The sequence below is a fragment of the Anguilla rostrata genome, chromosome 5 (assembly GCF_018555375.3).
Source record: "Anguilla rostrata isolate EN2019 chromosome 5, ASM1855537v3, whole genome shotgun sequence".
In the NCBI taxonomy this organism is placed as follows: Eukaryota; Metazoa; Chordata; class Actinopteri; order Anguilliformes; family Anguillidae; genus Anguilla; species Anguilla rostrata.
The window spans coordinates 61,155,296-61,171,272 of NC_057937.1; the positions used below are offsets into that span (position 1 = coordinate 61,155,296).

A 15,977-nucleotide genomic window follows, 5' to 3' on the forward strand; every position below is an offset into this window, starting at 1 on the left:
AAATCAAGATGCAATCTACCTAAATGCCCTTATTGGCTGAAATGGACTTCCACACACTGGCCACTTTATCAGGTACATCTAGAACTGGGTAGGACCCCCTTTTCCCTCCAGAACAGCCTGAATCTTTTGTGGCATGGATTCAACAAGGTGCTGGAAACATTCCTTGGTGATTTTGGCCCATTCTGACTTGATAGCATCACGCAGTTCCAGCAGATGTTTTTGGCCTCACATTAATGCTGCGAACCTCCTGTTCCACCTCATCCCAACGGTACACTATTGAATTGAGATCTGGGGACTGTGCAAGCCATTGGAGTGAACTGAAGTTCTTGTCACGTTTGTGGAATCAGCTTGAGATGATGTGTGCATTGCGGATGGATGTTTTTTGTTGATCGCACCATTCTCTGTTTCCGAGATGAGATGCTGGAACCACAGCGACTGGCACCAACAATCATACCATGGTCAAAGTAACTTAGATCCTGCATCTAGCCCATTCTAATATTTGGTCAAACTAAAAACCTGTTCACCATGTCGACATCCTTTGTATATTTAGTTGCAGTTACATGTTTCATTGTTTGGAGGAGCAGGCTATTTGCAGCAATGAGCAGGTGTGTTTAACAAAGTTTCCAGTAAACATTGGAAATTCAATTTTGTTCTAAACTGTGGATCTTCTGTTAAAGATCAAGGCTTCATTTGTTAAAGGTGCGCAAAATTTCAAACACAGATTTGAAAGGGTTAATTCAAAGAACAATTCCGTATCGCGTAGTTAGGTCAGAATAAAATAAAATAAAAACTGTGCTAAATAAATTGCCCTGTGGAGTCCGTAGCATAACTGCAACGTCTACGGCTGTATTTATGTACATTACTGTTTCCGGGTTTAACACCGTTCCTCCGGAAGAGCTCGAATTGAATTTCTTGCACCGCCATATTGCGGCGTTTCTAGTGTGGTTTCATGAATGCCGTTGCCTTTACGGACGCAATCTCGTATCATTGACAAATAAGCAGTGATAAATAAACATTTCATATAATATTTTATTTTTGCAAGATCTGTTGTTTGCTCAGAATTTTTAAAAATGTCAAGGAGACGGCATAGCGATGAAAATGACGGTAAGTGTGCTGAAAATGGCTAGCTAGCTAACGTTGGCTAGATGCTAGACTAGCGCTAATATTAATAAATTATTTTGTTTTTAAAACAATTTTTCATTATCTTGCTCATTTTAGCTCACTAGATAGCATATTTATTTTTGCCACTGTCCGTGACCCAGCCTTCGTTATGAATAGTCTACTTACGTAGCTAAACTAACCAGTTATAAATGTAGCTAACCACACTTGGGTGAGCTAACATAGCGGCATAATAGTTCGCTATCTGAGTATGGCTGAGAGTAATAGCTATTTAGTGCTTTTACAATCGTGCAACAGTAGCGTTGGGTCGCTGGCTGTCCTGCATAACTATGCATCCCTGGAATTATTTGATATCACAGAAGTTCTCCTCTGTAGCCTAAGTTTGTTCGAAGTGGTATACTGTCAAAATACTGTTGCAAAAAGCAAACTAGCGTTGGCAAGCGACTACTAGCTGACATTAATTTCGCGGCAGCTGTGCACAGCTTTACGTTTATTGTGCACTGCATTGGTTGGTTTTGTTTATTTAAAGCATGGCGGGTTTTTAAAGCTTGTGTGATTTTGTGTAATAATTTGTGTGAACGGTATATACCAATGAACTGATTAACGGTTGGTAAACTGGTGAACTTGAATGTACTGGGGAACTAGTTAACATGAACTTTCAGTTAACAACGTTTCAGGGTGCTCGAAAATTCAGTGCTGTATTACTAATAATGTCGGTAATACGTGGCGAGGTAGCCTATCTGTTGTGGGCTATCGAATTATCTGTTTGCATTACAAAATAACAATAATAAAAAAAGTTGATGTCTGCAAGAATGGGGTCTTTATTTCTGCACTGTTTACTTCAATATTATGGCAGTCAATAACGTTCACATAATATTTCATAGGCGGTCAGTCCCATAAACGACGGAGAACGTCTGAGCCCATTGAAATTGAGGATCGTTTGGAATCCCTTATTTGCCGAGTGGGAGAAAAGGTAAGGCCAAGTTTAAATACAACTGTTTCTGAGTAACAGTAATGTACATACCACTTCTGTGAGTCATGCACTTGTTTTTGCCAAAGACGATATCCAAGAATTGCCTTTATTTGTATTACCACTTCTTTTTTGCAGAGTACTTCTTCCTTGGAAAGTAACTTGGAAGGTCTAGCAGGTGTGCTTGAGGCAGACCTTCCTAACTACAAGAGCAAGATCCTGCGCATTCTGTGTGCTGTGTAAGTATCACAGTGCGTACAAGACACAAGCACATATGCATATGTACATACCTTACATACCTGCAGTACATTCCTTACATACTTTAAATCAGTGCTTCCCAGTGGGGGGGGCGGGGTGACAGCAGGTGTGGGGCACTTAAAAAAGGTTCCTATTACCAAAGTGCCGCCTGACTGAAAGTTTGGGAACCACTGCACTTTATTTAGGCATTTAGGCCACTTACAGATGGTTTACATACAGTTTATTTATAAATCTGGATGTTTATGGAAGCAGTGCAGGTTAATCCCGAGAAATTTGCATTCCTTAATGTGCCCGAACGCTTGCCTAGACTAAATAATTAATTAATTAATTAATTATTAATTGATGTATTATTATGACTATTATTTGTTATTATTATTATTATGAATAATAATAATAATGTCCTTTGCGATCTCTGCAGGGCCAGGCTTCTTCCCGAGAAGCTGACGGTGTACACCACCCTCGTGGGCCTGCTCAACGCCCGCAACTACAACTTCGGAGGGGAGTTTGTGGAGGCCATGATCCGGCAGCTCAAAGAGACACTCAAGGCCAACCTGTACAGTGAAGCAGTGTACCTGGTAAGGCTAACCTGTACAGTGAGGCTGTGTACCTGGTAAGGCTAACCTGTACAGTGAAGCTGTGTACCTGGTAAGGCTAACCTGTACAGTGAGGCTGTGTACCTGGTAAGGCTAACCTGTACAGTGAGGCTGTGTACCTGGTAAGGCTAACCTGTACAGTGAAGCTGTGTACCTGGTAAGGCTAACCTGTACAGTGAAGCTGTGTACCTGGTAAGGCTCACCTGTACAGTGAAGCTGTGTACCTGGTAAGGCTCACCTGTACAGTGAAGCTGTGTACCTGGTAAGGCTCACCTGTACAGTGAGGCTGTGTACCTGGTAAGGCTAACCTGTACAGTGAGGCTGTGTACCTGGTAAGGCTAACCTGTACAGTGAGGCTGTGTACCTGGTAAGGCTCACCTGTACAGTGAGGCTGTGCCAGGCCAGCTCTGTACAGTGACGTGTAACACCTGTGTAAGGCTAACTCGTAGGGAGTGGAGCCAGTCGCAGCTCAGGATCAAGGCAACCTGTACAGTGAGCGTGTACCTGGTAAGGCTAACCTGTACAGTGAAGCCGTGTACCTGGTAAGGCTAACCTGTACAGTGAGGCTGTGTACCTGGTAAGGCTAACCTGTACAGTGAGGCTGTGTACCTGGTAAGGCTAATCTGTACAGTGAAGGCTGTGTACCTGGTAAGGCTAACCTGTACAGTGAAGCTGTGTAGCCTGGTAGGCTAACCTGTACAGTGAAGCTGTGTACCTGGTAAGGCTCACCTGTACAGTGAAGCTGTGTACCTGGTAAGGCTCACCTGTACAGTGAAGCAGTGTACCTGGTAAGGCTAACCTGTACAGTGAAGCTGTGTACCTGGTAAGGCTAACCTGTACAGTGAAGCTGTGTACCTGGTAAGGCTAACCTGTACAGTGAAGCTGTGTAGCTGGTAAGGCTAACCTGTACAGTGAAGCTGTGTACCTGGTAAGGCTAACCTGTACAGTGAAGCAGTGTACCTGGTAAGGCTAACCAGTACAGTGAAGCTGTGTACCTGGTAAGGCTGCTGTTAATCTACTATATAAATTTAAAAAACGAGGAACTGGTTCTCTCACTTCTGCCTCATTGGACATTACGAGTGTGGTATGATTTTTTAACAGCTAAGTTTGTAATGCAGAGGTTGCAAGTTTGATTTCCCTATGTGAGGCACTGCTGTTGTACTAATATGGGCATGTCTTCGGTTTGTTCAGTTTGACTTGGACTTTTCAGAAATGATTCTCCAATATTATAATATTTATCTGTCTATTTATATAGCACATTTCAAACAAAAAGCACTTTTACAAAACATCAAAAATAAAGAACAAGTTGGCAATATATTAATAATAAAGTGGTTTCAATATGCAGATGGTGACAAAGGAAATGAAAAAGAAACGTAAATTACAAGACAGCTAAAAGCTAATCTTCGAACATGTATCTACAGAGAATAAATTAAAATACATGAAAAGCTAACCAATGAAAATGTGTCTTCAGTTTGGTCTTAGAAGATGACACTGACGCAGCTGCTCTGAAGCCCTAAGGGAACTTGTAGAAGGTTAGGATGTTCGGAGCACAGGTTAAGAGTTTTGTCTCCCTTGTCTCTTTTTCAGGTGCGCTTCCTCTGTGACCTGGTGAATTGTCATGTGATCGCCGCCCCGTCCATGGTGGCCATGTTTGAGAATTTTGTCAGCGTGATACAAGAGGAAGATGTTCCACAGGTGCTCATACTGAGTCTTTTATAAACTGCCTTTTATAAGCTTGTGTTTAAAGTGCGTGTTTCGTCTTGCTGTGTACCTGTGTAACGGGCTGTTACCTGTGTCTCAGGTGCGCTGTGACTGGTACGTGTACACGGTGCTGTCCTGCCTCCCCTGGGTGGGGAAGGAGCTCTACGAGAAGAAGGATGTGGAGATGGACCGGCTGCTCAACCAGATCGAGGGATACCTGAAGTAAGCCGTGGGCTCCGCCCCCTTGTTGCTATGACGATGGCTGAGTGACAGGTCGAGGGATACCTGAAGTGAGCCGTGGGCTCCGCCCCCTTGTTGCTATGACGATGGCTGAGTGACAGGTCGAGGGATACCTGAAGTGAGCCGTGGGCTCCTGGCTTTGCGTCGGCCGGTCCGGATTCTCCTCCAGCTTTGGGTGTGCGCTGCCTGATCGGGTCCCTTACTGGCCACTAGAGGCCGCTCTGCTGAAATGGGCTTTCATTTAAAGGCTGAGGTGCATTTGTGTTGGTGTGCCTTCATGCAAAGATGTTGCTACGGAAACGGGCAAATTGACAGCGAGCGGCTCCCCCTAAGAAATGACAGTATCCTTGTTTGACCAGTAGAGGGCATGCATGTAAGGTGTAGTATTAGCAGTCTGTCCGTAGAGGACAGGCCCTCTGTATGTCTGTGGTCGTTGTGCTCAGAGCTGTGTTGTGCTGCCTTCACAGGAGGAGGCAGAAGACGCACGTGACCATGCTGCAGGTGTGGACCGCTGACAAGCCCCACCCACAGGAAGAGGTGAGTTTTCACTTCTGATTGATTTTCATCGTGTTGTCTGTGCCTCAGTGACTACCTGTAGGACAATGGACCACGGCAGTATAATCTCTTTTTCTCTCTCTCCCTCTCCTTCTCTCCCTCCCTCCCTGCCTCTCCCTCTCTCCTTCTCTTTCTCTCTCCCCTTCCCTGTCCTTCCCCCCCCGTCTCACCCCTCCCTCTCTCTCTCCCCCCCGCCTCACCCCCCCCTCCCCCCCCAGTACCTGGACTGCCTGTGGGCTCAGGTGCAGAAGCTGAAGAAGGACCGCTGGCAGGAGAGGCACATCCTGAGGCCGTACATCGCCTTTGACAGCGTGCTGTGTGAGGCCCTGCAGCACAACCTGCCCCCCTTCACCCCCCCGCCCCACATGGACGACGCCATCTACCCCATGCCCCACGTCGTCTTCCGCATGTTCGACTACACCGACGCCCCTGAGGTAGGCTCCGCCCCCGTTGGCCCTGCCATGGCCACGCCCACATTCTCTTTCATCAGAGGTGTGATTCTTTCTGATTTTTCCTAATTCCATTTTTTTATTGATTGGTCAAAAAAACATTTTTTCCCAGATCCTACATATTGGCATTGCAATATATTTTCCACAGAGTCCAAGTTATATATGTATGAGCAATATATTTGAGTGTGTTCCACTTCTAGAAATAGAATTTTTCAGGCCTGAAATAAATCGGCCAAAACAAGACCTTTTTGCGTAAGTATCCCCTCAATTACAAATGGAAAGTTGATTGAAAGTACGATGGCACTGTTTGTCCCTCCCAGGGCCCCGTAATGCCAGGCAGCCACTCGGCGGAGCGGTTCGTGATAGAGGAGAACCTCCACTGCATTATAAAGTCCCACTGGAGAGAGAGGAAGACCTGGTGAGTGCAGCTTTGCTTGTGCAGTTGGTTGACCAGTTGACCAATCGCAGCCTACTGCTGGCTCAGAAGCTGTTGCCACTCTGAACCTCCGAGAGAATCCAATTGGCTGAGGAGCTTACCGGCAGGGCATGCGGTGACTAAAACATCACGATCACATGCACTTGAAGTCGAAACGCCTAGAAATTCCAGTGTCTATTTGGAGAACGTGCATGCCTACGAAACTGGGACGAGCATTATCATTAACTGAAAAGGAGCTGTTTTGAACGTTCAGTTGCCGAGCAGGGTTACCATGGTTGCGGATGAGGCAGTTGCGTACTGTGGGACACAGATTATTCAGTACTTGACTTGTTGCTTCAGGTTAAAGAGGCGGTGTGTATGAAGTTAACTAAAGCCTTGTGCTTCCTCTCTGCTTATAATCCTAGCGCTGCCCAGCTCCTGAGTTACCCAGGGAAAAACAAGATCCCCCTCAACTATCACATCGTGGAGGTGAGCCCGTCAGTCAGCAAGCAAGCACTAACGCTACTCCTACAGTGCATTTCCAGCTCTGTTAATGGGTTGTGTATATTATTAAAAAAGCAGTGAGGTGTGTAAGTCACTCTCGGCTGAATGGCTGAAATGCAACCCTTTGAAGAGCAGGGTTTTTTTTTGGAATGTTAAAATTCTAAGTCAGTGTTCTAGAACTCCATTGTTGTCAGTTCCCAGTAGTGATTGTTACATCAGCATTAGAATTTTCAGTTAAGAACATTCTAATGACGTATTTGTGACCTCACGCCTTCAGTCAGTGTGACCTTTGCTGGTGTTTTGTTCCCTCGTGGTCAGGTGATCTTCGGCGAGCTCTTCCAGCTGCCCTGTCCTCCTCATATTGACGTCATGTACACCACGCTGCTGATCGAACTGTGCAAGCTGCAGCCAGGCTCCCTGCCCCAGGTCGTATCCTTAAACGTGTGAGGGGGAGATGTGCCCATAGCATGGTCACCCCCAGAAGATCGGGGTCCCCCACCAGACCAGGGTGCCCCCCGCAGACCAGGGTCACCCTCTAGCATTTGATAAACTCTGAACAGAAGCAGGCAGTGTGCGTGTTTTCAGCACCTGTTCTTTACCACTGCCAGGAAACCGTACAGCTAGCTAATGAAGAAGCTTTGTGCAGAACTGCGTCCATTATCAGGCACAGTGCTTCAGAACTCCATCCATTATCAGGCACAGTGCTTCAGAACTGCATCCATTATCAGGCACAGTGCTTCAGAACTCCATCCATTATCAGGCACAGTGCTTCAGAACTCCATCCATTATCAGGCAGGGTGTTTCAGAACTCCATCCATTATCAGGCACAGTGCTTCAGAACTCCATCCATTATCAGGCACAGTGCTTCAGAACTCCATCCATTATCAGGCACAGTGCTTCAGAACTCCATCCATTATCAGGCACAGTGCTTCAGAACTCCATCCATTATCAGGCACAGTGCTTCAGAACTCCATCCATTATCAGGCAGGGTGTTTCGGAACTGCATCCATTGTCTGGTGGAGTACTTTCTCCTTTGCTTGTATTTGCCGAGTCACCCTTAACCCTGGCCCCGCCCAGCTCGCTCAAGCTACTGAAATGATGTACATGCGTCTGGACACCATGAACACGACCTGTGTGGACAGGTATTACCCATGACTCTCTGCTTCCTAAAGCCCGCTCACCTGTGAGAAAGCGTGAGGCTGGTTCAGTATGACTGCTGCTCTGTGGGCTGTTATATTCCACCTGCTCATTAAATATCTTTGGAAGGAATCTATCTGTCCCTGTGATTTAAGTGGCTTTAAGTGTACTGTAATCAAATTTTTTATCAATTTTGTTTTATTTTTTTTAGACTTATCAATTGGTTTTCGCACCATTTGAGCAACTTTCAGTTCAGATGGAGCTGGGATGACTGGTGAGTAAGATCTTATATTTCAGTTTTTTTGTAAGTCTGTAGAGTTTTAATCTGAACTGCCCTTCAGTCAGAATTTAGGCCCAGATGGTCTGCCTGATGTGTGTCCTCCTGATGGGCTTATGAAGTGTTTTACGTTAACATTATTTCAACTGAACTTTGACTTAAATAACCGGAATTAGTCTCAACCCTGCCCCAGAATGTTGGGTTCTTTGTGGTGGACAAGGACTCGTATGGCTAAAACAGGGGTGGCCAACCCAGGTCCTGGAGAGCCGCAGGGTCTGCTGGCTTTTGTTTTTACTCGGCACTTAATTGATCAATTAAAGCAGTTGATTACATAGTTAACTCATCTCACCTGGTTTATTTTGTGTAAGTGGTTGTTGTATTTAAGGTCAAAACAAAAACCCGCAGACCCTGCGGCTCCCCAGGACCGGAGTTGGCCACCCCTGGACTAAAATGAATGTCATTTGTTGTCTTTGGTTTCTTCATATTTATTTTTTATCTTTTGTAGGGCTGACTGCTTGACTCAGGACCTGGATAAGCCCAAGCCAAAATTTGTCAAAGAGGTTTTGGAAAAATGCATGAGGTACCGTGACTAATTTTTTCCAGTTCTTTCTTGGTCTCAAAGTGGACTCAAAATTCTGCTGCTCAGCTCCTGTCTTTCTTTGATTTCCTGTCTGATCTTCGCTGAGCTTCCTCTCTGCGCGTTTTCTTTTCCCCTTCCCCACCCCCTCTCTCCCAGACTGTCCTATCACCAGCGGATCGTGGACATAGTCCCGCCCACTTTTTCTGCGTTGGTCCCGGCCAATCCCATCTACATGTACAAATACGATGATGAAGCCAACGGCAGTAAGTGTTCCCTGGCTCTGGAGCATTCAAGCTGCTGATTGGTTGTAAAAAAAAATCCACCCACATTGTTCTCAAGGCATTGATTGGCTGACAGTTGAATGGAAACTATTGTAACCCACAGACACTGTGGCCCTCTGGGAATATTTCCGTGGACAAGGGGGGCCTTGGGGGCCAAAATGTTGAGGCCTACTGCTCTAGATAACTGATATTGTAATCCTTTCAGCCGAAATTATGATTGTATGTGATTGTATTTTTGACGTTTTTAAGTGTTCCAGAGTATCTAATATGTCTGGGTTGAGATTTTTTTGATCTGTGTGTGTGGTGAGTAGTGGGATTTGGGATGCGTCGCAGTCGCCGCGGTTTGAATCGAACGCTTTGACCACTTTGACCCCGCAGGTTCACTTCCGGGTTACCCGGTCGCCATGGCGGTGAGCAACGCCATAAAGAACCGCGCCTCCAACGAGGAGCTCCTGGCGGCGCTGAAGGACGTGCCAAACCCCAACCAGGAGGAGGACGCAGGTGAGCGCCCCCCCTTCGGCCCGCCTCCGAGCCCACCGGCAGGGGTGCAGGGTCACCCCTCACGCCTCGTATGCAGCTTAAATTCATTTCAATGAATACATCATAGGGCGATTCAATCTAGGAACGGAAAATGAAAATAAACAATGAGAACGGTGAGACTCATCCAGTTGCAGCTCTGCTGTGTCAGCAGTTCTAGAAGAGCAGTAGTTGTAGAACCCTCTGCAGTTTCATACGGCGTTACATTACATTACAGGCATTTAGCAGGTGCTCTTATCCAGAGCGGCTTGCACAACTTTTTACATGCACAGCATTTACATTGGATTATTGGCATCATTTCTGGAGCCCCTCATCTGCTCCCTCCCTCCCTGCTCTCTCCCCAGATGGCGGGGACAGCTTCAACCCGCTGAAGATCGACGTGTTCCTGCAGACTCTGCTCCACCTGGCGGCCAAGTCCTTCAGCCACTCCTTCAGCGCCCTGGCCAAGTGCGTCAAGTCCGCCGCGTTCCTCTCTGTGTTAACGCCCTCTGCCCCTTTTCCTCCCAAATCTGGAGCGTCCCCCCGCTGTCGATATGGGGGAGGGCAGACAAACGTGTGCGCTTTGAGTCTTGTTCAGTCACCACCACTCCCCTTTTTGTCCATACCTCCACAACCAAGTCTACGAAAAAAAACACAGGTTGGGTGGTATATTTAAACGCTTAAGTGATTATGCGTTTAAATGGGGTTTTTTTAAAGCCTGGTCTAATTTAGTGTGTTGGTGTCCCCACAGTTTTCAGGCACAGTGAACATTCCATAACCATTTAAAGGTGTGAGGTCACAGTCGTGTAATTAGAATGTTCATAACTGAACATTCCAATACTGATGTAACTATCGGTACTGAACTGAGCAACTTTAGAGCACTGCGAGAATATCATTCCATAACGAGCACAGTGCATGTACCTAACCTTCTAAGTGTGACTAAGCCGCAATTCGTCATGATGTTATGTGCCGACTAAGCTGGTTAATCAGTCTACCTGTGTCTAATTCAGTGCGCTGGTATCCCTAAGCCTGCATTGGTGACCTAATTCAGTGCGCTGGTATCCCTAAGCCTGGTCTAATTCAGTGCGCTGGTATCCCTAATGTAATTAGTCGCTGGTATCTAACTGTCAACAGTGCGCTGTTGGGTATCCCTAAGCCTGGTCTAATTCAGTGCGCTGGTATCCCTAAGCCTGGTCTAATTCAGTGCGCTGGTATCCCTAAGCCTGGTCTAATTCAGTGCGCTGGTATCCCTAAGCCTGGTCTAATTCAGTGCGCTGGTATCCCTAAGCCTGGTCTAATTCAGTGCGCTGGTATCCCTAAGCAGGGTCTAATTCAGTGCGCCGGTCTCTGCAGATTTCACGAGGTGCTGAAGGTCCTGACGGAGAGCGACGAGGGCAAGCTGCACATCCTGCGCGTGGTGTACGAGGCCTGGCGTAACCACCCACAGGTGAGGGCGGGGCCAAGGGACATGGTGCGGGTGGGGCCTCCACCCTGATTGGGCGGGGCCTTCACCCTGGTTGGGGGGGCGCATGGTCCCTCTGCCACGGCTTTGTTTTGTTGTTCAGATGAGGTTTATAGTTAGTGTCCAATTTCATTTCTTAGTGTTCATTAGAAAATTTTATTTCAATTTCAATATATTTAACTCATTGCTGTATTAATGAAAGTAATTAGATGTGTAGTGAAGCTCTTAATGTTACGTCGCTTTGGATAAAAGCGTCGGCCAAATAAATGTAATGAAATGAAAAAACTGCCTGAGAGAGTAACCGAGACCCCCTGGAGCCCCCCCCGCTCTCATTTTTGGATTTCTCGGGGTTCACGTGTGCCCCCTGTTTGCCCAGATGATCGCCGTGCTGGTGGACAAGATGATCCGCACGCAGATCGTGGACTGCGCCGCCGTGGCCAACTGGATCTTCTCGCCGGATATGGCGCACGATTTCACCAGGTGGGGGCGCGGCGGGACGTGGGCTGGGACGGTTCTGTAGCCCGGTGAGCCTGTTGCTGTTGTAGCCGAAACATTACAGATGATTTGATTTGGATACTTGTTAAAAATGTGAGCTGTGTGACTGCCTCCCCAAACGGCACGCTTTTGGCTCATTCATGCCCCAATCCGACAGACGTGGGGTCGGGAATGACAGTGCGCATCAGGGAGGGCAATCGGTCGGAATTTCTTTCTGACGCTGTTCCTCTCTCCCTGGCTTGGGATGGGTGTGTAAGATGTTTTGCTCCTCTGTGCTTGACGTGGGTGTGTAAGGCGTGTCTCTGTGCCGGGCAGGTTGTACGTGTGGGAGATTCTGTACTCCACCATCCGCAAGATGAACAAACACGTCCAGAAGATCAACAAGGAGCTGGAGGACTCCAAAGAGAAGCTGGAGAAACAGCAACTGAAGAGGGTGAGCGAGGGAGAGAGAGAGAGGGGGGGGGAGAGAGAGAGAAACTGCACCTAAAGAGGGTGAGGGTGAGAGTGAGAGAGAGAGAGAGAAAGAGGGGTGAGAGAGAGAGAAAGAGGGGTGAGAGAGAAAGAGAGAGAGAGAGATTCACAACTTACAGCTCTTAATACAAATTATTCAGAGAGTCCTGTACGGAGCTGTGGCCATTAACTGTGTGTGTGTGTGTGTGTGTGTGTGTGTGTGTGTGTGTGTGTGTGTGTGTGTGTGTGTGTGTGTGTGTGTGTGTGTGTGTGTGTGTGCGTGTGTGTGTGTGTGTATGTGTGCATGTGTGTGTCTGCCTATGTGTGCGTGTTTCTCCTGCAGAAGGACAGTGGTGACGAGGAGGACATGGAGAAGAACAGCGATGAAGAGGACGGTCAGCTGGAGGAGCAGATCGAGCGGCTGCAGGAGAAGGTGGAGTCGGCGCAGAGCGAGCAGAAGAACCTCTTCCTGGTCATCTTCCAGGTGAGCGCCACATCGCCATGGAAACTTGGGAGTGCTGGTCCAGGATCCGTTTCCCCATTTTACCCATTATCAGCTAAAAGAGCAAAACTGGTCCTAAATCAGGGCCTATATTCAAGAATCTTTTAAATGAAGCTCTAGGTACAATTTAGTCGGGAAAATGGCGAGCATTGTTGGGCTGAATGGCCTGTTCTCATCATTGTGTTATGATGTTATGCTATCTCAGTGCTGATCTTAGGCCAGTTTCTCCCTTGTCCAGATCCTAACCTAAAGATCAGGCCTGTATTCACAAAGCCTCAGAGTCTGAGCCTATCCATCCTGTTGCTCCAGTCTCTTCCTGTACACCATTCCAGAGCCTGGCAGCCTTCAGTAAATGTGGCTGATTTCCTCTCGATTTTAACTTGAACTGTCATGACAGGGCTCTACAGCGCTCCCACCTGCTTACTCCTGAAAACTGGTGTGTGCTAACTGGGAAAATCATTTGAGAAGCGCATCAGTGGTGCTGCTAGGTTTCCCATCTTCGGAGCACGTGCGCTCTCGGGGAAAAAACGTTGGCGTGGAGCCCTGCGTAATGGCTTTGTTTAGATCTGAGAGGGTCTGTTCTGTGTGGGGTCAAACGCTTTAACATAACGTCTTGCCTCAGAAGTAGTTTTTAAGTGTTAAAAACGATTTTATGTGTTAAGCGATGGTGTTGTTGGAATGGGAGAGTGATGGCGGTAAGTGAGTGAACGATGGTGGTAAGTGAGTAAACGATGGCGGTAAGAGAGTAAACAATGGCGGTAAGAGAGTAAACAATGGCGGTAAGTGAGCAAATGATGGCGGTGAGTAAACAATGGCGGTAAGTGAGTAAACGGTGGTGTTGTTGGAATGGAAGAGAGATGGCGGTAAGTGAGTAAGCGATGGCGGTGAGTGAGTAAACGATGGTGGTAAGTGAGTAAACGATGGTGGTAAGTGAGTAAACGGTGGTGTTGTTGGAATGGAAGAGAGATGGCGGTAAGTGAGTAAACGGTGGTGTTGTTGGAATGGAAGAGAGATGGCGGTAAGTGAGTTAAACGATGGCGGTGAGTGAGTAAACGATGGTGGTAAGTGAGTAAACGATGGTGGTAAGTGAGTAAACGGTGGTGTTGTTGGAATGGAAGAGAGATGGCGGTAAGTGAGTAAACGATGGCGGTGAGTGAGTAAACGATGGTGGTAAGTGAGTAAACGATGGTAAGTGAGTAAACGGTGGTGTTGTTGGAATGGAAGAGAGATGGCGGTAAGTGAGTAAACGGTGGTGTTGTTGGAATGGAAGAGAGATGGCGGTAAGTGAGTTAAACGATGCTCTGTGTGCGTTCTCCCGCCGTCTCCAGCGCTTCATCATGATGCTGACGGAGCACCTGGTGCGCTGCGAGACCAGCAGCGTGGACTTCAGCACGCCCTGGTACAAGAACTGCATCGAGCGGCTGCAGCAGATCTTCCTCATGGTAGGCCTGCCGCCGCCTGTCCTCGCTCATACGAACAGAGCTCGCCGGAGTCCAAGAGTGCCAGTCTGTCGCTTCCGCTAAATACCGGCTGGTTTCTCAAACGAGCCGTTTCGGTAACTCCGTTCTGCTGCTTTCTGTCTAGTTTTCAGCCCTCTGCCCACTAGACACAGGGTGGCTGTTGACCAGAAGATAATGCTGGGGGGTGAAAGCTGTGATTGACAGGTGGGCGTGTCTCTCCCCCGCAGCACCATGTGACCATTCAGCAGTATATGGGCACCCTGGAGAACCTGCTGTTCACGGCCGAGCTGGACCACCACATACTGGCCGTGTACCAACAGTTCTGCGCCCTGCAGCAGTGAGGGCGTCCTTCCCCGCCTTGGCCACCAGAGGGCGGCAGAGAGCCGGCCCCGCGACCTGCGCAACGAGGACTCCACCATTTCTTGCATCAAGATTTTTTTTTTTTTTTTTTCCCCTCATCTAAGCAGTATAGTCACTCGTTTTTATTTTTTTATACACTTTCTTTGGCATTCAGGCTTACGTGAAAAAGGGGTTGGAAAAGAAACAAACAGTACAAAGCCCAGCTTTAGAGGTCTCATTTCGAATCGGTGCGTTTTGTTGACGAGTTTTCTGCTTCTCGAGTCGACCAAGGAAAGGATGGAACGTCCCTTTCCCGTGAAGATTTTCTTTTTTTTTTACCTCGCCCGTTTTTCCTGTCTTGTCTTTGAGTGAGCAGCGGACTGGAAGATGAGTTTGGATTAGGAATGCACACACCGATAGAGCTCTTCCCTGTTTTAGCTGCACCAGGGATGAACCCAAAACGATTGTTTTGTTTTAAATATTTTTATGTGGATTAAATTGGGATATGCCATTGCAGTGCTGCGTGTGTGCGTGAGCCTGTTCTTCCTGCAGGGGGAGCTCTCCCTCCCCTTACTCGGGCTGCATGAAAATCTTACAAAGGGAGGTTTTTTTAGTACCTGCGTCTAATGGCCCTCTCTCATTTCACATTTTGCACCTGCACACGCACACACAGCCTCTCAAACACACCGTTTAAGAAAAAGGGATGGATGGACTGACAGTAGGTGTGATAATGACAGTAATATTTAGAAGTTCTAAATTAGGCAGTCTCTCTTTTTTCTTAGAGCTAAAGTTTTATGATCCTTACAGGTAAGATTTATCACATTTCCTCCATAAGAGCGCACAGGAGCCCTTACAATATAAGCTTTTCTTCCCTCCTTCTTTACTAAAAAGAAGAGCGGACCCTCCTTCTGTACTTTCTCACTGTAATCAGGCCGGGGGGGGGAGAACAGAGGGGTTACAGGTAAAGACGGGATCGCGGTACAGGAAGTGGCAGAGCCAGGAGTGGAACCCGAGCGTGGATTCCATCAAAAGAACTCTGCAGGCCGTGTTCCCTTTGCGTCAGAGCTGAAGCTCGGCAGGTGTGGACTTGGTCAGCGGTGCATGGGAGACACCGGAGAGCCATGTCACCGATGGGCCAGCAGAGGGCACTGTTCCCTCTGGATCAAATATAAATCCACTGGTCCAGCGTAGTGATGGGGGAAACTGAGGTAAAAGGTGCCCCCCTGTCAGTGAGACTTTAAAGCAGGGGTGCCCAGTCTTATCCGAAAAGGGTCAGTGTGTGCACAGGTTTTTGCCCAACACTAAGACAACCACTATCAGTTAACCAGTTGAATCAGGTGTGTTAGGGTCGGTGTGGTACAGGTTCACTTTTAGATTGGACTCCCCTGCTTGAAACTGAGGTGCCTACACTGGTTACAGGTCAATGAAGCTCCCCTGGAGCTTTGAAAGCGTAGAGGTGTTATCCCTGGTGTCCTGGCCAAATTCCCTCAGAAACCGCCCACTAATCGCTCCCTGTATCCGACTGGCTACAAAAGGGGTTCCCGAAATGTGAGTCGCAACCCCATGTGGGGGTCGCCTAAAAAAGAAAAGTCCAACAACCCAGCTATAATAAAACCAACGAGGCCACATGTTGCCAGTATGATCACGGCTAAAGAGGCATCGCTAGGCAACAGG

At 47.6% G+C, this 15,977-nt stretch overlaps 1 protein-coding gene across 3 annotated transcripts; it reads left to right on the top strand.

The window, feature by feature from the left end:
• The first annotated feature begins 899 nt into the window (after positions 1-899).
• LOC135255842 (nuclear cap-binding protein subunit 1) lies at positions 900-14,819 on the top strand. 3 transcript variants are annotated; one of them, XM_064337536.1, is made up of 23 exons: positions 900-1,104; positions 2,004-2,092; positions 2,228-2,328; positions 2,766-2,922; positions 4,528-4,635; positions 4,742-4,863; positions 5,349-5,418; positions 5,655-5,870; positions 6,206-6,303; positions 6,726-6,789; positions 7,123-7,233; positions 7,882-7,946; positions 8,153-8,215; positions 8,724-8,798; positions 8,955-9,061; positions 9,458-9,580; positions 9,961-10,063; positions 10,949-11,042; positions 11,434-11,537; positions 11,868-11,985; positions 12,346-12,486; positions 13,833-13,946; positions 14,192-14,819. In XM_064337536.1, the coding sequence occupies exons 1-23, from the start codon at positions 1,071-1,073 to the stop codon at positions 14,303-14,305; spliced, it is 2,391 nt and encodes a 796-aa protein (XP_064193606.1). In that variant the 5' UTR covers positions 900-1,070; the 3' UTR covers positions 14,306-14,819. The 3 variants fall into 3 exon arrangements, with proteins under 3 accessions (XP_064193606.1, XP_064193607.1, XP_064193608.1); XM_064337537.1 differs by lacking the exons at positions 900-1,104; positions 2,004-2,092; positions 2,228-2,328; positions 2,766-2,922 and adding an exon at positions 3,850-3,903; XM_064337538.1 differs by lacking the exons at positions 900-1,104; positions 2,004-2,092; positions 2,228-2,328; ... (1 more) ...; positions 4,528-4,635; positions 4,742-4,863 and adding an exon at positions 4,979-4,999.
• Positions 14,820-15,977: the final 1,158 nt, after the last annotated feature.

What these genes read in the sequence shown, in the direction of transcription:
- LOC135255842 (XM_064337536.1), top strand. Translation starts at nt 1,071, where the DNA reads ATGTCAAGGAGACGGCATAGCGATGAAAATGACG. An exon ending in AGATGGAGCTGGGATGACTG is followed by an intron (nt 8,216 to 8,723) that starts GTGAGTAAGATC and finishes TATCTTTTGTAG; the next exon opens with GGCTGACTGCTTGACTCAGG. An exon ending in CCTGGCGTAACCACCCACAG is followed by an intron (nt 11,043 to 11,433) that starts GTGAGGGCGGGG and finishes CTGTTTGCCCAG; the next exon opens with ATGATCGCCGTGCTGGTGGA.